Source organism: Wyeomyia smithii, chromosome 3 (assembly GCF_029784165.1).
Source record: "Wyeomyia smithii strain HCP4-BCI-WySm-NY-G18 chromosome 3, ASM2978416v1, whole genome shotgun sequence".
Lineage (NCBI taxonomy): Eukaryota > Metazoa > Arthropoda > Insecta > Diptera > Culicidae > Wyeomyia > Wyeomyia smithii.
The window spans coordinates 151,426,061-151,450,197 of record NC_073696.1 but is presented as its reverse complement, the minus strand read 5'-3'; the positions used below and the strand labels follow the sequence as shown (position 1 = coordinate 151,450,197).

The 24,137-nt window shown below is 39.8% G+C and overlaps 2 protein-coding genes and 1 long non-coding RNA gene across 3 annotated transcripts; 1 reads left to right on the top strand and 2 right to left on the bottom strand.

The window, feature by feature from the left end:
- Positions 1–539: 539 nt before the first annotated feature.
- LOC129732153 (uncharacterized) lies at positions 540–1,092 on the top strand. Its single transcript, XR_008729190.1, has 2 exons — positions 540–933; positions 992–1,092. It is a non-coding gene; the product is annotated as an uncharacterized LOC129732153 (long non-coding RNA).
- A 10,826-nt stretch (positions 1,093–11,918) lies between these two features.
- LOC129728690 (uncharacterized) lies at positions 11,919–15,000 on the bottom strand. Its single transcript, XM_055687141.1, has 3 exons — positions 14,838–15,000; positions 12,403–13,891; positions 11,919–12,309 (listed from the first exon to the last, which is right to left on the bottom strand). Exons 1-3 carry the CDS (start codon positions 14,998–15,000, stop codon positions 11,919–11,921), a joined length of 2,043 nt encoding a protein of 680 aa, XP_055543116.1.
- Positions 15,001–15,501: 501 nt separating this feature from the next.
- LOC129728689 (uncharacterized) lies at positions 15,502–17,167 on the bottom strand. The gene is made up of 3 exons (XM_055687140.1): positions 16,973–17,167; positions 16,774–16,917; positions 15,502–16,674 (listed from the first exon to the last, which is right to left on the bottom strand). Exons 1-3 carry the CDS (start codon positions 17,165–17,167, stop codon positions 15,502–15,504), a joined length of 1,512 nt encoding a protein of 503 aa, XP_055543115.1.
- Between the last annotated feature and the right edge of the window lie 6,970 nt (positions 17,168–24,137).

Below are 24,137 nucleotides of genomic sequence, written 5' to 3'. Positions count from 1 at the left end.
AGTTGGAGCATAATCTTAGCCATTGTCATAGCTCATGACTTTTATTACTGTATGAAACATAAGCGACTCTATTTAGAAGCGCTATTAGAGTACAAGAAAATAACGAAAAGTGCAAAAAGGTTACCGGCAAATTGATGAAAAACAGCATATTTTTCCTAAACCGCAGCATGTTTATGTATTCCCCACAAATAAAACATGTTTCAACATCATTTCGATAACTTTTCAGGAAAGTATGTTTTATAAGTTTAGTTTAAAATGCAAAATCATTTCAAATTTCATACAAAATTGGAAAAAGTTCATAACGATCACTAATACTAATGCATCGACGTGAATAGCATACCTTGTAGAACTGTCATCATACTTGGAGCGGGAGCATTACCACTTAGAGCAAGCGCACCGGTGAGTTGCCATTTGAGTTGCTACTTTCACAACGCTGGCCGTTGCTATTTTGGATAGCAACCGATTTTCGCACCGGTCGTTGCTAATGGGGATTACCATTTCCACTATTTCTTTTTCACACCGGCAGTTGCCAATTTCTGAAGACCGTCACTAGCCAGCGTTGGCAAAATGTTTGTTTGTGATGTATTTCGCATATTTTTTGCGTAAACTGTAATTAAATGATACGATAACTTTAAGTGTTTTTGCACTTGACTCGATTCGTCACGTCACACTGCAAATTGAAGTGATTTAGTGTTGATTTCACAATGATTAACACTTTCTAATGAGATGATCTTGCGTTGAAAACTGTTCAATGGAAATCACCATCATGTTATAATGAATATCTCTTGAATTTGCACCACTGTTCAAATCAATTGAATTACAGCTGCGATTCCAATTGACAAACGTCAAAAACATAAAACGAAACAAAAATAGTCGCGATGGCGAAAGGCGCAAGCAGCACATTTTCCCCGGAGATTAAAAATTTGTTTGGAAGTAAGTTCTATTGAATCTTTGATATTAATAAAATAATAATAAAACAACTCTTTTACAGATCCTGAATTCGAATACACCGACACAGCGACAGTGGTCATTTTGTAATGAAATTGAAAACCTAGAATAAAATAAAATTGAAAAATCTAAAATAAACAGAAACCTTTTAAATTTATTGTGATTAGCAGATAATATCCAAATGACCAACATTTTGTATCTCAAACATAAGAATATCAAAAAAGATGAACATAACAACAGAAAAATCAAGTGATTTGCTGTTGATTTCACCGTTCTTTGCTTTAACATGTTTCGAAGGATTTTCTTTTCACTTTGAAATGTTCGGCAAGTAGTGCGAATTCAACAGCAAATCACTTCACTTCGACCTATCCGTCAGTCAATCTTTTCCGGAATGATCTACGTTCTTTCTGCTTCATAAAATGTTCCCTCCATTTCACGCAACTTTGTTTTAACTTTGTTTCCGTTTTCCCAAGTTATCGATAGCATAATTCTTTTGCAGGTTTTTTTACTTGTGCGTACATGGATTTTTTCATCCTTACATGTTTATTTAAAGTAATTTTGTTAAAGTGGGCACGTCCCGCAACGTTGGCTTAAACGACTATTCTGCCGCTCATAGCAAGTCCGTCTCATTTGCGTTTTGGTGCCGACGAGAAAACAGCAATTAAAAATCGTAACGCTTTGGGTGAAATTTTGCACTTGAATGCATTTTCAATCAAGACCATCAACAGAATTTAGTACTGCAATGACAATCTAACACTTTTGCATCATAAAACTTGTATAAACACCGATTTGTTGAAAATCATAAGCTGGGACTCATATGCGATTACTTTTACGGTACGTAGCCAGAATGATAGCAAGTCAGTCCCATAGCCAGCTACGACCGGTGATGAAAAACAAACTACTGCAAATCGACGGCGGTGCTATAGCTTGCGTTTGGAATGAATCCATCGCAGGTCAATTCATAAATGACCTTCTCTCGTGCTTCATTAAATAAGTTTTGACGTTGGACTAACGTCTATATCGAAGTTAGGCACCTGAATTTGAAAATCTAGTAATTCAACCGGGGAAAACCAGGGAAAAGTGGTCAGGTTTTGAGCGCTTATACATCAGTCATTTCTTTTCAGAATTTCGAGGTTTTAGCATCAACCGATCAGAAATTCTTTTACGGTTGAATTTATGTAACAAAAATAACCTATTGTTCGAGATACACTATTGAAAAATTGATAAATCACATCGATTGTCTAAATCATACCGAGCAACCAATCACCACCTCTCTTCACAAGCACAGTCGACACTAACGGATACAACCGATCTGACTTTGTAAACAGTCTCACAGCTTTCAACCAATAACGAGCTCGCTTTCGGTAGCTGCAACAAGTGTTTCAACACCGTTTTAAAATGCTTCTTTTATCATTACCACTGAACAGATTCTAAACACCAATGGCTTGATTGATAGGGGAAATATTGCGCAAGATTGACATATAATAATTCAAATATGTTTTCGATACTAAACTAGTTAAAAGTTGTGTTAAAAGTCGTGCACATTCAACCAATCACAAGCTCGCTTCTTGTTTGCTCGCGGATGGATTTTTGCTTTGGGTTATATAATAGCCTGTGTCGTCTCATAGCAGTCATCAGTTAACAAGTGAAAGGCCACCAGGCCGGTCTTGAATAATCAGCAGCGGTGGCTGATTCCAGTGGCGAAACTGAGCTGCAGCAGAACCAGAGCGGTGGTATCAGGCAGCAGCGGCGGAGGTAGTGGGAAGCTGCATTTCTTCATTCAGTTCGGTTCTCCTTCGATCTGAGTTGGGTGAAAACAGCCAGAAACTGCACGAGCCAGCACTGCCACTAGGAAAGCTACCGCCATTTAGTGTGTGTGCAGTGTGCACATATAGCGTATGTGCATCTGTATTGCTATGACATTTGCGATGATAGGGATGGCGCTGTTGCGTGTGTATGGCTAGCTATAGCGTGTGTAAGACACTAGCATGTGTAGCATATTATGACTATTGCGTGTATATCTTCAGCGTGTGTACGGATAGTTATAGCTTGTGTGTGGATAGCTGCTGCGTGTGTAATGATTAGTTATAGCGTATGTATGGATAGTAATAGCACATGGTTGGATAGCTTATGCGTGTGTATAGATAGTTGTATCGAATGTATGGAAAGAAATAGCGTGTGTATGGATAGCTATAGCTACAGCGTGTGTATGAATAGTTTTAACGCGTGTTTAGATAGTTATAGCATGTGTGTGAATAACTATAGCGGGAGTTTATCGAAGATTATTATTGTCATTGAAAATATTAAAACGTCTTAACGAACACAGTTGTGAATTTGATTTTACAGCAGCGATTTTAACTTCTTCAGCCAGTCTTTATTCATCGAGGAAAAATTACTACCTATGAATGATCAACACTTATTTACTAGAAATTTGATTTAGATCAAAACGGGTTCTTTTGAGTATCATAAATTATTGGTAAAAAGAGTTGCAAGTTTTCTCAATGAGCATTCAACAAATTTTCGTTTTTGTTTCTCGGTGCGCGGTTTTGATTTTGTTTCTCGCACACAGAGAAAGAAACAAACTTGTCGCTATCGTGAAAAATAACAAAACAATTAGAAATGCTCTAAATCACAACTGAAGAAGTTAAGATATTTTCCTGTCACTCGCCCAAACCTTGATAACAACTACCGAAAAACGTGTGATTGAGCTCTTGCTATATTGAGTTATTGAACCAAACGTTTTTTTTTTCTCAAATACATGAAGTTATATGCTGGGCTGGAACTAACCTAGCATGAGTTTTATCGATTAAATGTCAAACAATTTTCAAATTTAAAATTTTCGGTTGAATCGTTCTGGGCTCCAATTTCAGATAGTTTCGTAAAGTTTGCTTTTTGCTTAGATAGGAAAATTTTACCAATTCGCTCAATTAAATGATTGTCTTGGTAGTGCAGCAAACAAAGGGTTGATTCGAATATGTATGAAATGACAGCGATTAAATAAAAGATATCCATTCTTTTAGTATATATATATATATATATATATATATATATATATATATATATATATATATATATATATATATATATATATATATATATATATATATATATATATATATATATATATATATATATATATATATATATATATATATATATATATATATATATATATATATATATATATATATATATATATATATATTATTATTTATAACGTTTTAACGTCTCAGCATCCAGAAATGCACTGTTAGATAAAATTGCAGCAAATACTAGAGTTGCAATTCTCTCTATTATTTGTTTTAATGGAATATAAGAATACCGTAGTCCAACGTCATGCGGTCGTGTCTTGAATACCACCCTCCTACTTTTTTTTTGTGAGAAGCATAGCACAATGTACCAACTGCGCCTCTCAAAATAAAATTAGATTTTGTTTTTACATTTGATACTACTGATAAATTCGAAATCAGTTTAGGTGTAGGAACTTGTTCTAAATTTTCCTGAGAGCGGTCACACGTTCGTAACGTCCACGTAGCAGAGGAAGCAAATATGAAAGAACACCTATAGCTTAGGAAAATGTTTGCTCCTTTAAAAAACAGCTAAGTAGCGAACCGAAGTATTTAATAGACTGGCAAATTCTTCAAAACGGAATTCGCGACAATAATTGAACAATTCTTGCCCACGTCTTTACATAAAATACGGATAAAATACGAAAAGTAGTATTTACTAAAGAATGCTTCAACTAATAATACAGTGACACACCTAAAGCGTTCACTGTCAACTAACAACAGCTGGAAGAAGCTACTGGTGGAAACTTTGTCTTGAAGATAACATTGTACTATCAGCTAGAACCACACGATGTAGACCGCGTATAATTCAATCAAACCTCCTATCGAATATCACTTGGTACATCCAATTCTAATCCTGAAGACCATAAGTTGTGGTAAATATCACATTTTTCATAATCATTATTAGCTGTGGGGTTAAATTGCGAAGATTTTTGCAGTGGGACCGACATGCGATCACTTTTGCTATGGGACAAACCGACTTGCTATTTTTTCATAACTCCTCAGAACGAAGTATTCAAAAATATTTGTTTTATCGAAAGTAGATATAAAAAGAAATTGATTCCATAAATAAACTCAAAATTGACAAAAATGCAATTGGGACGGACTTGCCATGAGCGGCAGTATTCTACTGAAAGCTGGCGAACTTTCATTAGTTGTATTCTGTATTCTATGATGTCTTGGCTCCCACAGTTTGCTATTAATATTTGAAAATTTGCCACCAAAAAAAGAAACTTGAATATAGAACGCGGAAATTGTTTTCGAGTATTTGGTTGATTCTAGTGATAAAGAAAGTGATTTCGCCAAACAAATTTCCTTATACGCGATTAAGAAAAGGGTTTTTGGAAAGATTCGGGGCGGCTCTCAGCCTAGTAAATAGCCAAACATTGACCGCCATACGGAGGAAGGTGCCATCCAGCGTTTTTACAATATTTTCATGGGAAACACCGGTCAATACAGATGACCATTTCCAACGCCGCTTTCGAACGCATCTCAGGTTGTTTTTGAAGATTGAAACAGCGGTAAAGGAGAAATATGGTTTTTTATACAACGACCGAACGAAACGGGAAAATAGTTGGTAATACTCCCGAGCAGATTTGCTTAAACCTTCCAGGTATATTGAATAATATTGGCCAATATTGTGAGGATTTGCGCTTTCCGCATCGTGTAGGTTGCACACCAAAATGCCAACCAAAATGGTCATTTCAATAAAAAACCTATACAAAATGTTCACCTGCACCCTGTGCAAAAATTCAGCTCAATCGGAAACAAAATTGAGTAGTAGTTCACGCCGACACTTGTGTTCTGCGACGTGTTTAACAAGCGAGGCAAAACATGTCGTCTTCCGTGGCCGACCAATTGAGTCCGCATTCGAAACACTCATCATCTTCGTAATATTATTACGAACATTCACTATCGAGCACAAAAAAACAACAGTTTGACATTTCATCAAATAGCAACGATTCGGCTCTGGCATCACTGATTTGCCGGCAACGATTCGGCTCGTTGCTATCGCGTTGCCAAATTTAATAACTCGCTATTACCCGAGGAGAGGATTGCTATTTCCCAAACCAACATAGCAACGCCCGGTGCGGTTGCCGCGTTATGGTGGGAGTTGCCAAACTAGCTTTAGAAACTTCAAATAAGCCACTGGTGGGCTTGCTCTTATAGCATAACCCTGAATCTGGCATCGCTGCTACCAACAGTGTTAATTTTATTCAATAAGATCTGGCATCACTGATTTGCCGGCCTAAGATTTAAAACAACAAATAATATTTATAAACATACACAAAAATTTGGTTCTAAATTGCTATTATATAGTCCTAGTAAGTGTATCATTTACTTTAACACTGTTGACATAAACTGATGCGAACTTGAACTTAGTAAAGGTTTTATGTTTGGTGATGATAGTTTATCTTCGCTCTGCTTCTATATAGGATTGTTTTAGTTGCATCGCACATTGATCTATTGAGTAAACCGTTCATACTCGGCAGCGTTTTCAAGTGCATGCAATGCACGATGTATTCTACGATGCAGGTGATGCACACATGTTGAATTCATGATTTCAAGCGTCTATGCAACAAATTGTTGCAGTGAACACATCGCGAATTTCATTGGAATTGAATCTTCAGACATGAGTTAAGAAGAATTTTAACTGAAATCCATCCCAAGTATACTTCTTTGTCAATTGGGGTTCTGCGCAACTGAGAAATAGATGTGTAAGCAAGTCTTAAAACTCACTTGAATGTAAGAGCAAAGTCATACTAACTACTCTGGTTTTAAACTTCCGTAATTTCTCTTTTTTTTCAGACCTCCGGTAGAAAACGTGTATGATGTTTCAGATACGTGCTCTTAACGATAGCGATGATAGGAGTAATACAGATATATCGAAAAATGATACAGAAGAAGCTGAGGTAAATATGTATGTTTGTATTGTTCATTTAATAAACATATATGTACAATACCCGTCATAAGTTTGGAATCGCTTTACTGAGTATTGCAACAGGCAGTTTGAATATTGCAATACCCCGAAAAGTTTAGCATCACTTAAGATGGGCAGATTTATGTACGCTAAAACCTAGATAGTTGTGGTTTTCAGCAAAGTTGCTCAGGAGGTTAAGGGCTTGTAATTGGCAGACAGTATTGCGCGGTATTCAGCCGCAACGCGGCGCTAGTGTACATGTAGTTTCGAGTGTTTTGAACGTTATTCAGCTCAATAAGCCCGCCATTTAGAGAGTTGCGATTTTCAGCAAAGTTACTCAGAAGGTCAAACGCTTATAATTAGCGAACAGTATAGTGTGGAATTCAGCTGCAACGCAGCGCTAGTGTGCATTTAGTTTTGAGCATCTTGAATTCAGTTTAGCTCAATAATCACATCATTTAGAGAGTTGCGATTTTCAGCAAAGTTAGTCAAAATATCAAGTAGTCAATTAGTTCGGAATTTTTCTTCAATGTGCTGCTAGTGTGCATAAAGTTTTTTGTGTTTTCAACTTATTCTATCTTAAATTCTGTTTAGATAGTTGCAATATTCAGTTACACAGTAACACTTTTTATTTACGCAATTCTATAAGTACTGATTGTTGACACATGACGAAGTGTATCGCTTGTGAAAAGTAGCACTGCGAATGAATTGATTTTAATTCAATTTCATAAGTTGCATGGAAACGTCAAAAAAAATATACCGCATTTCGTGATTCTGTGTAATTTTCACACTGATTTTGGATTAATCTAGAATAGCTCATTTTTGAATTTACCGCTATAACTCAATTTTGAGTACCAAGCATAAAAAAACGACACCATTATTTGACACAAGTGAAATAGCGGCACCATGATTCAACATTTGTGCGCCATTATTTAGCCTGTGCGGCCGTGTTATCTGTGTTTGTGGCTGTTTGAGTGATTCCAAAAAATGAGAAAATCGCTGGGACATTTTAAAAAGCTTTAAGGTACACATATAAACATTTTTCATTATTCATTCTAAAAAACCAAAAGTTTTCAGGTTGTTCGTGTTACAGGAAAATTGTGTGATTCAAGGGATTCAAGTGATCAAGTGATTATGCATCACAAAAAAAGAGCAAAATATACTTAAAAAATTAATATAATTAGACACCATTCAGATAGAATGTAACCTAAGTTTTGTTTTGTTTTGACTGTTACCGGCACAAACCTCTCTACGCCAACATCGCATTTAAAACTGAGTGGTTTTCAATTCTTAAACTGAGTACTTTTGAAATCTGAAAATGTTTAGTTTTGAATTCAAAAATGAATATTTTTCTATTCAAAAACTTTATGGTTTCAAAATCTTAATCTGTGTAGGTTTTAATTTTAAAACTGAGTAGTTTTAAATTCATCAAATGGATAATTTTGTACACATAAACTGATATTTTTTATGAACTAAATAAGTTTTATTAAATACAAAAAATGAGTTCAATTGTATACATCATGCTGAATAATAAATACATACACAGTATTTGCTCATACTATGGTTACACAATTTTGAATAACAACAGAGATACTCAATTTTCGTGTTGTTCCACTTTTTATGAGAATGAATTGTTTTCTAATCATTGTTGAATTCATTTTAGGGAGCGTGAACCGATTTGAGTGTTGACAGTTTGATCACTTCACACCAGGGGGGATCTATCTGTCAAACATCGTGTAACCAACATATTCGGCAACATGGTGTTTGTTTTGGTTTTTGTTCTTTTTGGTTATGAAATTGATCGATGTGAAATATTATAGAATTGGAACGTTTTTTTTTGTCAAAACTCGAGAAACCGCGGAAAACTTTTATGAATGTGTTGTGTAGTGATTTTTTCCTCATTATCGTTCATAGTTACAAACGTCACGGACCAACAAACGTCATGGACCAGAGCTGATCTGCGATAACGCACACATGTATGAAATTTGACAGCAGTGAATCCCCTCTGCTTCACACAATACGTAAGCTTGTGTGTGTTTATTCTAAAGAAGTGCTTTCATTTGAGGGGTTACAACATGTAGCATGCGACTGTGTTGGTATGTTGACAGTTTGATCGCCAGCATTCACAACCCGTTCTACAGTAAGGAAAATAGACGATATCGCGACTAAATTGATTACCTCGGCTGCAAACAGTTGCAGTAGACATACCTCTAATCTGGTGTTGAAGGATTTGAACACCACAGAGGGCATTTCGTATTACTTTCCGCTGCAAGCTGAAGACCGAACACGCAACACCATCGGCTTATAGTAATAATCACGCGAAAAGTTAAAATATAAATAAGAAAAACTGCATGCACCCTAGCGCCGCATAGTGGGGTAATTCAGTATTATATTGTCTACCATGTATAAGCATTTAGCCTCCTGAACATGCTTGCTGAACACCACAACTATTTAGCAGGTCGGAATCGTGAGATTAGTTAAGTTCAAAATACGACACATTTTTTGCCCACTAGCGCCACATAGCAGAAGAATTTCACACTGAATTGGCTATCATACAGTAGCCTTTGACCTTCTGAACAAGTTTGCTGAGAACCGCAGCTTTCTAGGTTGTCAAAAACACAAGATATCCAGGTGATGCTAAACTTTTCGGGAGGTGTTGCAATATTCAACTGGGTGTTGCAATACTCAGTAAAGCGATTCCAAACTTATGACGGGTAGTGTATGCCGTCTCAAATGAACGTTTTGATGAAAAAATGTTTATTGGACGACAAAAATACATATGGCCGACCAAACCAAACCAAGCGCTAAAAAATATTGTCTTAAGTAATTGACATACGAAGTTCAACCACTCACAAATTTACTTATCAGTCATTTTAGGAAACACATGACGAAAAGTGTTGCGATTAATGAATAAACACTGAATTTCCGCTGCCTTCAAAGCTGCAATTTATATTTAGATTCAGTTATAATGCTAAATTGATTAATATTTACATTTTAGTGTATTATGGTATGTTTTAAGCAGGGGGCTCTTGTGGCTGTCAAACTCCATACATTTTCCATCTACCACTCATTGATTCTGGTACTAGCGTTTCTGGTACCCTTTTTTGGTTGGTTTGCCCTGAAACAAGTGAAATAGAGTAAACGTCCCATTTTGTCGGTAGACTTATTCTCGAGTAAATGTCGTTTTAGATGAAAAAAAAAACAAGAGCTCAACATTTGTTTTCAGTACAATGTGCACTTTCAATGAATGAGATAAGTTTTGCAAGCATTTGAAATGAAATATTACTGCCGTGATGAATTTATTATTGGTAGGCAAAATGTTGACGTTTATAGGCCCCTGGTTTTAAAACTGGATTACACTCTTAAACCAATATTTGTCACATTTTGACAGATAAAAATTTGGTCAAAGATAATTGTTTGCCACTCTCCAATTTTTATATGTGGCAAACACGAGCAAACAACAATCATATCAAATAAATTTGACCATTATGTCAGAAGGTCAAATATTTTACCATTGGTCAAAGAGTGTAATACAGGCTTTACAATCGCGATAAATGCGCAAGATCTTGCATGCAAGGCAGCCTTCAAGTTACACAGCAAAAATTAATATAAAATTTTTGTTCCGTTTCTCCGACAAAACTAACCACGACCAATCAGCATCGAGCAGCATCTATGCTAGCCACCGCAAAAATATAAAAGAACTCTCTAAAAGAAAGCGTTCATTCAGTTTTTTATTGCGCATCCATTCACATCGTAGCAGCAGTAGCAGAAGATAAATAAGAAGAGAGTAAATAGTTGGTAGTATAGCAGCAGAGTTGTTTTCCTGCATTCTTTTTCCTTTGGAGCTGAGCAAAAGGCAATTCCCCCAGTTCTTTTCAGGACTAATAAGAGTTAATTTTTGAACCAATTGCAAACTCCGTTCCCCTGTGGTGTTTACAGTCCACCACAAGACGATCCAGTGCGAACATCAATTTGGTCCTTCGAGTCGGATCACGAGCCAACCGGAAGAAGCAAAACCCGTGCTGCGTTATTTTCCTACCAAAAGAGAATTGAAGACGCAGTCGCTCTGTGCTATCAACTCGCCCGTAGGTAGACGAACCTGCTACTGCAACTGCGATTGTGGCTAAGGCCTCTGTCATGCCGAGTGCGGCGCTGCGCGAACTGCGGCGAAACAGTTCGGGATCTGCTCTGACGCACGTGAGTCTTCATTGCTGATATTATTCCTCACCGTGAAAAAAGACGCAGTTCGCGCCGCGCCGCACTCGGCATGACAGAGGCTGTTTGGTCTGGGGAGAACTCTTGCTCTAGCAAAGTGGACTGTATTCGGTGGAACGAGCAAAGGGAGCAAGTGTCAATCAATCAACTCTTGGAAGCTCTGAAAAGAACTGGGGTTTGACTTTGCTCCTTGCCGAGGACGAAAAACTATAGCAGAGTTGAACACAGTTGATATTTCTTAACTACCTTTATTTTCTTCTTCTTCCTACTGCTGATGCTTACAGAACGATGGTTAAAACAAAACTGAAAAACTTCACGATGCGACCGCTGCTTTTATAGCGTCGCGCCGGAGGTGGGGTTTGGTGGTCTTCGCTGGTTGGTTGTTCGGTTTCTGTTGGAATGAATACCGATGCCGCGTATGTTGTCGACAGTAACAACATAGCAGTGAATGATCTGCTTTCGGCGGAGACGGAACTTTCTCCCCACGGTTGAGGCTACTCAACTTTATCAATACCTGGAACATTGTCTTCTATGGGCAGGACCGAAATCTTGTTGATGGGGCGTCGCAAGACGGAACCTCCAACCATGACGTCAACGGTACGAACTAAACCGTCGTCACCAGGGTAAACGGCTGTTATTCGACCCAACTTCCAGTTGAGTGGGGGCTGCTTCCGATCATGAAGCAACACAATCATATTGTTACGGATGTTTGGTGTGGCACGTAGATTCTTCTTTCGGGGTTGGAGCGTATTTAGGTAGTCACGACTCTACGCTCGCCAAAAATGCTCCCGCAACAGTTGTAGGTACTGCCATCGTGTAAGGCGGGTTGCCTTGATGTCCTCCAGAGACGGTTCTGGGATGGCAGTAAGAGAGCGTCCAATCAAATAGTGGGCAGGTGTGATAACCGTTGGATCTGCTGGATCGTTGGAGATTGAGAAAAGTGGTCGAGAGTTCATCACAGCCTCGATCTCAACCATAACAGTAGTTAGTTCTTCGAACGTCAGCCTACCGTTCCCGATGATGCGCTTCAGGTGTGTATTTGCGGATTTAACTGCAGCTTTCCAAAGCCCGCCGAATTCTTGTGCGTCCGGCGGGATGAAATGCCACTCAATTTCACGCGACGAACAAAAATCTCTAATGGTATCCACAGACTGCTGACTTCGAAATTGTTGAAACAACTCATTCAGTTCGTGATGAGCACCTCGGAAATTAGTGGCATTATCCGAGTGCAGCTGCTGGACTATTTCTCACCGGCCTATGAAACGCTTCAACGACGCCAAGAAAGCATCCGTGCTTAAGTCGGGAACCACCTCTAAATGCACGGCCTTGGTTGTCATGCACACGAAGACAGCCACGTAAGCTTTGACCAGGGTCGGACGGCGTCCACCTTGTTTTATTAAAAACGGGCCAGCATAGTCCACACCGGTGATTGCGAATGGGGGCGACGGTACCACTCTTGATACTGGCAAGTTCCCCATTAGTTGAGTTGTGTTGGTTGGGTTAATCCGGAAGCATCTGATACACTTGCGTGTAATCTGCCAAATTGTTGATCGAGCGTTCAAAAGCCAGTAGCGTTGTCTCATGGCGTTCATCAATCCAGACTGCCCGACGTGAAGCTGTTTGATGTGCATTTGCCAGATTAGAAGGCGTACTACCAGGTCCTTGTCCGGTAAGATGATGGGATGGCGGCTTTCAAACGGTAGATGGGAGCGGTCCAATCGACCAGCCACACGAAGTAAGCCCTTGGTGAAAACAGGACGCAAATTTGCCAACTTCTTGCAGGGTTCATTGTTGATGACTCGATGAATTTCGTCAGCCAGGTGAACTTGTTGAACCACGCGTATGATAGCTTCGGTAGCCGAGCGCAGTTCAGAGATGGTTTGATGAGGATTTTTCTCTCGTGAGGTCGGGACCTTGATTCGACAGTTGGCAATGAATCGCAGGATGTAGCTCATGACACGTTGGATCTTACGGAAGCTACTGTATCTGGAGAAAAACGGAAATGGTACAACATTCACAGCTGCAATGACGACTGGCTCTTTCAATTCGGGAAGTTCGAGAATTTCTTCGGGTATATCGGTATCGTATTCCACTAGCTGGAAAAACTCGGGGCCGTTCCACCAAAGGTTGTTGTCTTTCAAACCCTCTGGTAGCTGACCACGAGAAACGGTGTCGGCTGGGTTCTGCTGCGATCGAACGTATTCCCAGCGGTATCCACTAGTGTGTTGTTGGATTATGGCGATTCGATTCCGGACATACGACTGGAGTTGGTTGAGCGGCTTCTTGATCCAAGCCAGGACAATTGCGCTGTCACACCAAAGCACAATCTTTCGGAGTTCCATATCCAAGGCAGGTATCACTTTTACTAACAATCGCGTCAATAGCCGCACGGCGCATAACTCTTTGCGAGGGATTGAAAGTTCCTCCAAAGGAGCCACCTTTGACTTACTGGTAAGTAGACGCAGCTTGGCTGAACCGTCGGCAAATAGGCTACGCAGGTAGATACAAGCCCCATATGCCACGGTGGAGGCGTCAGAAAAGCCATGCAGCTCGTGAGCAATGGTTCCTTCAAAGGTGACGCATCTTGGAATGGCGATGTGTGCTAGCAAAGATATCGAGACTTGCAGTTCATTCCACTGTCGCGCTGTGTCTTCATCGACCGGATCGTCCCATCCGATCTTAAGTTGCCACAGTCGTTGAACCAGGAGTTTTGCCAAAACAATTACTGGAGAGATCAATCCTAAAACAATATCGCACGCATAGCCTTGGGGCTAATAGCGGTCTCGATCAACTAGATTAGTTGAGAGAATTCGTTATCGATATTGTTTTTGGCACATTTTGCATGTGTAGGATAAGTACAACGATACACCGTGCCCCAGTCGAGAAAATTTCCAGCACGAAAAGATCCTCGACTCGATCGGGAATCGAACCCGATATCACAACCGTGTGGGAGAGCTAGCCGACCGACATCGCTAACCACAGAGCCACGGGGACTGACAAGATCAATCCTAGAGGGTCGAAAAATTTTGCGATTTCAGAGTACATCACCCTCTTAGTGATTCAGTGTTGGGGATGCGGCGACTGCCTTGTATCATTTGCGATGTACAAGGTATCAGCAGTTGAATCCCATAGCAGTCCGAGAACCTTGATAGCCTCGTTAACTCCACGTTCAGACAACGGCACCCTCTTTTCTTGATCTTCTATAGAAATGTGCTCGAGAATTTCAGGAGAATTCGAACACCACTTGCGTATCGGGAATCCGCCGCTTCCTAGAAGCTGTTGTAGTTGTCGATGTGCACCGGAAAGCACATCGTCCATATAAGTTTCTTCCTACACGATGCGAGCGGCGATAGGAAAAGATTCGCCTTCTTCTTCGACGAGCTGTATCAAGCATCTTGTCGCGAGGTAAGGAGCGGATGCTGTTCCGTAGGTCACCGTACAAAGTTCTAGAACTCGCAGTGGTTGTGATGGATGGGCTCTCCAGAAAATACGAAGAAAACGTCGGTCTTGAGCGCGTGAAGCACTTGCCGGTACATTTTGGCAATGTCCCCGGAAAACGCAATCTTAGATTTTCTGAAGCGAAGAATGATGAAATGCAAATCATTCTGTACTAATGGACCCACTTGAAGAACTTCGTTTAAGGACAGCTGCTCTGATGAGGACTTTGCACTTGCATTAAAAACGACCCGACACTTCGTGCTCGAGCTGGATGGACGCAATACAGCGTGATGAGGAATAATACTTCTGCTGGTCAGGTGGATCATTGGCCTCAAAAATCTCCCGACAATGGCCGAGAGCCTCGTACTGAATGAACTCAACGTACTGCGCCTGTAGCTCTGGATTATTCATCAAGCGTTTTTCTTAGATCAAGAACCTCTCCAGGGCCAGTGCACGACAGTCACCCAAGTTAGAAGCGTTCTCGTTGAATGGTAACCGCACTATAAATCTACCGCTCTCATCACGTTGGTACGTGGATAGAAAGTGCGCTTCGCAAGCCATTTCTTCGGTTGACAACTTCGAAACATCAGACACTTCCTCGATTTCCCAGAACTGCTGCATCATTCGCTCGATACCTTCAAGGGAAGTGTGGTTGGCATGCTGGACGGAAATGTTGGACATTTGTGGCTCGACGATGACACCAGATACAATCCATCCAAGATGAGTATCTCTCAGCTGTGGCAGGTTATCATCTAGGCTTAATTGGCTCGGTTTCAGGATATCGAAGAACAGCTCAGCACCAATTAGCAGGTCAACTTTTTGTGGCGTATTGTACCAGTTATTTTACACTGGTATTGTACCAGTTATTTTAGGTGTAATCAGGCACTCGAGACTTGCTTGGAAGTTCGACACTCAGGATTTGAACTTCAAGGTGATTTTATCCCGAGCGTGGGATCGCAGTGCGTTGGTACCAACAATCGGAACGTTGGCGGGTTTCTTTGGGAGACCAAGACGGTTGGCCATATCTTCAGTCACAAAGTTCACTTGGGATCCGCTATCCAATAGAACGCGGCATGGATGAGGATGGTTCTCCTGGTCAAATACATGTACCACTGCGGTAAGCAGCAGAACAGTCTTGGTCGCTTGGGCTAGGTTGGATGAACAGGTCGTAGACACAGGTGGCTCTATGATGGCAGGAATCTTCTGCTTCGATGTGGATGGTTGATTCGAAGCAGCCGGAACCAGTGGTGTGCTTGCCACTGCTTCCGCGGGAAGAGAAACGTTGGACGGTTTCTCCAAATTGGGTACTCCATCATCATGGAGCAACTTTTGGTGACGTCGTTGACACTTATGGCATTTCTTGTTGGAAGGACATTCTTTGGAACGGTGCCCTTTTCGCAGGCAGTTAAAGCAAACTCCAGCGGCTCGTATCTTTTCATTTTTCTGGGATGCCGTCAGGTGAATTAGCGCGTTGCATTGGTAGTTCCGATGATCACCACCGCAAATCTCACAAGTTTGAGGTGTACTTGCCGAGACGGTGTGGCTTTTCTGTGGCAAAACTTTCGTTGGTTGCTGCTTGTTTTTGAAAATTGGAGGTGCTGTTTGGAAAGCCGCTTCACAGTTTTCCAGAATCTGACATCTGGATTTGAGAAACTCGTTGACTTGTTTGTAATTTGGCAGCTCTCCTTTCTTCTGAGTGGCTTCCCACGTATTACGAGTTGCCTTGTTCAAGGCAGAAATAAGCAGATAAACAATTATATGCTCCGATACTCCGGTGATTTCTTGTTGATGGTAGCGCAAACTTTCGACGTGTCGATTGGCTTCGGTGATGATTCCTCGCAATTCCTTGTGGGACTCCGATGTCATTTTCTTCAAATTTAGCAACCCACGAATGTGAGTTTCCACTAGTACCCGTTTGTTCTCGTACCGATCGGATAAAATTTCCCAAGCTTGCTGATAGTTGCCTTCACTCAGAATCTTTGCATCTAAAATTCCAGCGGCATCTCCAGTCAACGCCTTGTCGAGATGATACAGTTTAATGGCATCTGTATCCCCCGAATTAGCTATTAAGTCTTGAAAGATAGCCTTGAATTTCGGTCAAGAATCATAGCTTCCATCAAAAGATAGAATTGGTGCTTTCAACGGTTGTTGCTGGATAATGACCTGAGGTGCTGTGGGACTTACGGAAGGAATTTGTGTGGCAATCCGTGTTTTTGATTCCAATAATAACTCTTCCACTGCATTGGAAACATTGTAGAACAGCTCCTCAAAGTTTGCATACTCATCATCCTGTGCATCGATCGCTTCATCGGGTACAATGGCTAATATCTTGTTATGAATTTGGCTGTACTCGGCGTAATTGACACTCAAATTTGTAGACAACACTCCAAGTTGTGCCAATCCAGGCGTTGAAGTGATCCTGCGTTTTAGCAGCATCCATTTGCATCTCCCATTCGTCAAATCCGTGGAACGATGAAGAATCATTCAGAGATTGAGCTAGGTTTTCCGTTTGTATAACCGCATCAGTAGCAGCAGGGGTGTTATGCTGCTCTTGTCTCGGCGAATGTAGCACTGACATTTCACTTTTTTTTACGAACGCGATTTACTAAATACTTCGCTTCGCGCGCGGTTTGAATCGACAGCAGCAGCAGTAGCAATAGCAGTAGCTACGTTCGACAGGTTACTACGATCCGGTTCGGGATGGACCAAAATTTATGTTCGGTCTGGGGAGAACTCTTGCTATAGCAAAGTGGACTGTATTCGGTGAAACGAGCAAAGGTTGGGAACTCTGAAAAGAACTGGAGTTTGACTTTGCTCCTCGCCGAGGACGAAAAACTATAGCAGAGTTGAACACAGTTGATATTTCTTAACTACCTCTATTTATTCACTTCTGATCGAGCGTCTTGATAGAAACTTTTCACTACACTTTACACTTTTTATTCACTTTCACTATTTAATTCTATCACTTTTCTTTTGCATATACGTATTTCGATACTTACATAGTGCCTTCGTCAGTGCTTATTTGGACTGTGGAGAAAATAGCGAAACCCCAAGAATTTTATGCCTAAGTAGGTAAACGAATGGGGTCAATTTTAACTCAGAGAACGTGAACAACTTGAGTTAGGTAGAGAAATTTGGGGCCTGGTGATCCATGCCTTGTCGGGGAGTTTTCGGTAAAAATTTAAAAAGCCAAGAGAAATGATTACTCTGATCTCTGTTAAGAAGGGAAGCCGGGTTTTGTTTGAAAATTTCTAAATTTTCTGCGACATCTAATTTCCAAGGGGATGTTACTGATCGAACTACACTAATGTTGTCGGTAGTCATAGCATTTGAATCATATTTCATGAAGATCACGATCATTAGTCTAGTTCGATCAGTAACATCCCCTTGGAAATTAGATGTCGCAGAAAGTCTAGAAATTTTTCAAACAAAACTCAGCTACCCTTCTTTACAGAGATCATTTCTCTTGGCTTTTTAAATTTTTACCGAAAACTCCCCGACAAGGCATGGATCACCAGGCCGCACATTTCTCTACCTAACTCAAGTTGTTTACGTTCTCTGAGTTAAAATTTGCCCCATTCGTTTATCTACTTAGGCATAAAATTGTTGGGGTTTCGCTATTTTAGTGAAAAGTGATAGAATTAAATAGTGAAAGTGAATAAAAAGTGTAAAGTGTAGTACTTTTATTTTCTTCTTCTTCCTACTGCTGATGCTTACAGAACGATGGTTAAAACAAAACTGAAAAACTTCACGATGCGACCGCTGCTTTTATAGCGTCGCGCTTAAGGTGGGGTTTGGTGGTCTTCGCTGATTGGTTGTTCGGTTTCTGTTGGAATGAATACCGATGCCGCGTATGTTGTCGACAGTAACAACATAGCAGTGAATGATCTGCTTTCGGCGGAGACGGAACAGAGGCCTAATGCGTAAAAGCAAAAGTAAACGTGTTTGAACGTGTTCGCGCGCGTTCGAAGTAGAATTTTCGAGAATGCCCGTATTGCATTCGCCGTCGTGTTCGGAAAACGGTGATAGTGACGGATCTGCGTCGTTTCATGGATTCGAAGAAGGAATTACTATGAATTAGCATTGGCTGATATCGTATCGATACTTACGGTATCGATACCTTGGGACCCAAATATCGCTATTTTTCATCGATCCAGGCGATTTTGATATCAAGCTGGATCGATACTTTCGCCCCGATACCTTTTCGATACTGAAGGGAAACTATAAAATCGGAAAATATTGTTGATTGCTATAAATTGTCCAACGAAAAATCCTTGTAGAAGTGCGCGGATACGATCCATCGCGTTAAAGTCTTCTACAAACAGTGCAGAAATTTGATTTGTGCCCTTTTTGTAAAAGATACCAACAGGATTGAATATACCAGCTCATTTCCAAGCCGGTTTTTCATGCCTCTTGCGAGAAAAATTCTCCCGCATTTGATAATACCACATACATAAGACATACGTAACACTGGCGTTTTTTTCTGGTACACGTTGCCCCATAGTACTCCGTACCTCGCCCTGTCAAACTGCTCGATAAATAATGAACCAAATGAATTTTCTTTTTCTCGGCCTTATCCAGCCCCAAAGAAAATCCCATAAGCAACTGTCAAAAAGTTATTTACGAAATCAATGCAGCATTTTTCGAGTAGGAACGAGACAAATGCAGGACTACGCATGTGATTTTATTCAGTGTGTGGTACCATTCGAGTAGTTCATTTTGTACCAACTTTTTTGGAAGATTTCTTCCTGAGTGTTACGTATGTCTTATGTATGTGATAATACTGTCTGTGCAGAGCAAAATCGGAAGCGCCGAGTTTTTGCAAAAAGGCAGACAATAAAGAATAAGAAGCCAGATTCGTGCTGCCCTATATTTTAAATAAAGCCGCAGACGCGCTTGTGCTATTATGTGTGATGTGATGTGATGTGATGTGATGTGATGTGATGTGATGTGATAAGATGTGATGTGATGTGATGTGATGTGATGTGATGTGTTGTGATGTGTGTCTGTATGTGTGTGTGTGTGTGTGTGTGTGTGTGTGTGTGTGTGTGTGTGTGTGTGTGTGTGTGTGCGTGTGTCTGTGTTTGTGTCTGTGCGTGCGTGTGCGTGTGTGTGTGTGAGTGTGAGTGTGTGCGTGCGTGTGTGCGTGTGTGTGTGTGTGTGTGGGTGTGAGTGTGTGTGTGCGTGTGTGTGCGTGTGTGTGTGGGTGGGTGTGCGTGTGGGTGGGTGTGCGTGTGTGGGTGGGTGTGTGTGACATATAATTCTGTCCCACCGTTGTCCCATTAGGTCTATTGACCGCAGGGGTACAAAATATGCAGATTTGTCTTCAAAACGCAGATTTTTAGAGTCGGTGTGCAGATTTTTATTGATTCGCAGATAACTATATTTTTTCCAGAGGTTCTGCAGATTTTTGTCAGAGTTTCTTTATATTTGCACAGTCCTCTTCTAGGTTGAGGGGCTTGAAGGTTTTGCAATTAGTAATATCTGGTTTAAGTTCGCGAACTAACATACTCTTTTCGTTTACGTATTATACAAAATATATCCAGTCTAATAAGGCCAGATGCTAGTTGCAAAACACCTCAAACGTTCTTTGAAAGACTTTGATGGGCTTTTCGGTAGTAATCAAAATAAGGAAGCAATAAAACTTAACCTAATGACATTTTTTTTCATTTGTAGTGGAACTAGACTACTGCGTCCATTATTTAGAACTATTGTAGTATAATGACATACTGCATGACCATAGTGAAATGATTAGAATGAATAGACTTTTAACTGTAAAGCTCATTAGATTCTTTCATTTCAACGGCCGTAATAAGACGAAGTTGAATGTTAATGACAATGATTGGGTGGAATGTTTGAGTTATTTAACACTGATGAAAGGTCAGATTGATTGATCTCGTCTTTTACGGATTAAGCAGTTTTAATTGACTATTGCGGCAACTAAGACATGCTTTCTACTGAGGTGCCGAGAGGGCTCAGTAAAGGAATTTGGTATAGTAATCAAAAGATTGCGTTACCAACTTTCTCAAAGCTAACGCTAAACCAGTAGTTAGATATATGCGCGGTAGGAATTCAGATTAATTTACATCAATTTTCATTGTTCCAATCAAATTATTAATCCAATTTCCTTTCTTTTTTTTCAAATGCGAAAAAAATCAAGAATTAGAACGAACGAAGAATCAAATAATTACCCTGAGGAATATAATCAAACAAATCAATGAATAAATGATTATAGGTAACAAACATAAAACAGGGTAAGTAAAAGATTGAAGCACAGCAGGTATGTAAAAAAGCAAATAAAGTTATCATTGTTATTACTATTTAACAAATGTTTCATCTGACAGAGTTTTAATGAATAAAAATATTTAAATATATGTGCGGTTGGGAGGGGTTGCCTTGAGAGGCCCTGGACGCAGACATGGCATACGTGACAAATATTACATAGCTAACATATATTACAAATGGATAAAATTTATTAACATCAACCACAGATACATCTATTTCATCTATATCTATTTTTCCTTTTCATGCACCTTTCTGCAACTACTATCACTGTTCCCTTCGACTATCCCCTATATTCAATCTTGTCTTACTATACGGCATTCCAATGCAGAATTTATTTGACCTCTCGGGTTACTATGCTGCGATGCCAAATCTAAATCTCTCCTCTGGTACAGCATGGAAAGTGTTTAAACACTGGAGACTTGGCCCTGCGGCCCCCTTCTGCACCCGAAAATGAAAATGAAAAAAAAATGAGTTTCTTTATATTTGCGCAGACTTTCATAACATCTGTAAAAATTTTTGCAGACTGCCTGTGCGAACGCAATTTTCTCAAATCACAGACAATTTTTTTTTCAGACTTAAGGCAGATTTTGTCGGTTTTTCGAGTAGTTGCTTACATTTTTGAAAAACACCTAGCATCTCTGATTTTCTGTATTAATTAAGAAAATCCTAAATTAATCCACCTAGCGGTCAGACCCAGCCTTTCTCATTCAAACTTTTATTTGTAAAAATAGATTATTCACTCTTTAGGTTCTAAAATTTGATGTTGCAATCTATACATATAAAAATGCAGTCCGGTCTGTCTGTCTGATCCATATAGGCTCGAAAACTACCGAACCGATCGACGTGAAAATTTGTATGTAGGGGTTATTGGTGCCGATAAAGGTTCCTATGATGACGCCCTCCCAGCTGGTCTCAAGGTACGATGCTGACCTAACAAGCCAGTCGTCGTATGTTCGAGTCCCGGCTCGGGAGAGACTGTTAGTGTCAGCAGGATCGTAGCGCTAGCCCCGCAATTGTCCTATACGGTTAACAGTTGGCTGCGAAATCTGTGTATAATAAACAGAAGGTCGAGTTCCGTATCAGAATGTAGTACCAAGGCTTTGCTTCGCTTTGCTGTTAAAGGTTCCTATGATATTTTGAGACCCCTCCCTCTTCTGGAAGGGAGGGGTCCCATACAAATGAAACATAAATTTCAGCACAACTCAAGAACAAACCAAGCAAATTAAACCGAATTTGGCAAGTGGATGTTTTAAGAGGTAAAAAATATGTCCATAATAGTTGGACGCCCCTCCCTTTTCTGGAAAGAAGGGGTTCCATACAAATGAAACACAAATTTCTGCACATTTCGAGAACTTATCAACTAAATTAAAAAAAATTTGGCAGGTAAATGTTTTTAGTGTAAAAAATAAGTCCATAATGTTTTGACACCCCTCCTTCTTTAAGAAGGGAGAGGTGCTATACAAATGAAACACAAATTTCTGCACATCTCAAGAACTAACCGAGTAAATGGAACCAGCTTTAGCATGTGAATGTTTTTAAGGGGTAATAAATATGTCCATAATGGTTCGACACCCCTCCCTTTTCTGGAAGGGAGGGGTTCCATACAAATGAAATAAATTTCTGCACATCTCGAGAGCTAACCAACTAAATGGAACCAAATTTGACAGGTGAATGTTTTTAGAGGTAACAAATATGTTCCATAATCGACCTCAGGCAACATTTTGGATTGTAAGATGGCAACTTCCGGTATTGGGTGTTATTCGATCATTTTCAGCTGTTTCCCAGGAACATGTGCTTCCAGAAGAGGGAGGGGCGTCGAACCATTATGGACATATTTGTTCCTCTGAAAACATTCATCCAGTATGACGCTCAGAGGTCAGAAATTATCTTAAATACCAATTTGAAATGCAAGATGGCGACTTCCGGTTTGTGAAAAACAGCCTAAAATAACCAAATACCATCCAATATGAGTATCTCTGGAACCAGAATGATGCAATGAGCTAACAAATGACCTCTGGTTTTTGAATTGCTAAATGGCAACTTCTTGGAAACAGTCGAAAATGACCGAATAATACTCAATATGGATATTTCCGTAATCGAGATGATGCATAGAAACCAAACATTGACCCTGGAAACCATTTTGAATTTAAAGACGATCACTTTAACAAAATAACTAAATACTTCCCAATATGGGTGATTCCGGTGTCAGATTGATGCCAGAAAGTCTGCTGAAAATGACCGAATACCACCCAATATGGATGTGTTCAGAATTAAGGCGATATACAGAAGCCAAAAGTCGAGGATGTTGTCATTTTGATAAAACCAATCATTTCGAAAGATTTGTTATTTGACTTTGATCATATCCTATGGCCGATTCGTCGTGCATTTGCAGACTTTAAACACATCGCAAGGAGTCAATGAATTTGGAACGTTCAAATAGTACGATACCACATTTAAATTATGTTGAGGCCACATATATCGATCAAAGCAGGTATAGTTTTAAATAGTCTTTGAATTTCTTTTCTTTCAGTAACTTTTGAGCCACATATCAAATTGTTATGAAGTTTGTTATTTGTAAGTTCGAGAGATGACTCGTTCGTAAATTACAGACGAAGTTACAGCTCGATTACAGCAAAACTCAATAGGGTGTTATGAGGCAGCTAGACCTATTATTTAACACTAATTTTGTGGAAATTAGGTCAACCATCTCTGAGAAAAGTGAGTGAGTCCAAGTAGTCTTCGGAATATGTTCCTTTTCATAGCTGGATTTCACACTTTTAAACATAACAGGCAAAGTAATACCGATTGCAAAACAAATCAATAGGGTCTTATGGGGCAACTAGACCTTCCATTTGACACTGATTTTATGAAAATCAGTCCAGCCATCTCTGAGAACATGAGTGAGAATAAACAGTCTTCAGAACACGTTTCTTTTCATAACTTTTGAACCACATGTTCAATATTCATAAAATTCAAAAGTTAAGGGTATTTTAGGTAGCTTGTTCATTTGAAATCAATTTTGTTAAAATCAGTTGGGTAGTTTTTGAGATGATGATGATTCATGATTTTTACATTTTGATACATAACCTCTAAACTAAAAATCCGATTACAATAAAATTGAACAGGGTCTTATGGGACAACAAGACCTTTCATTTGCAATTAATTTCATGAAAATCGGTCCAGCCATCTCTGAGAAAAGTGAGTGAGAATAAAAATCAGCACATACACACACACACATACAGAAAATGCTCAACTCGTCGAGC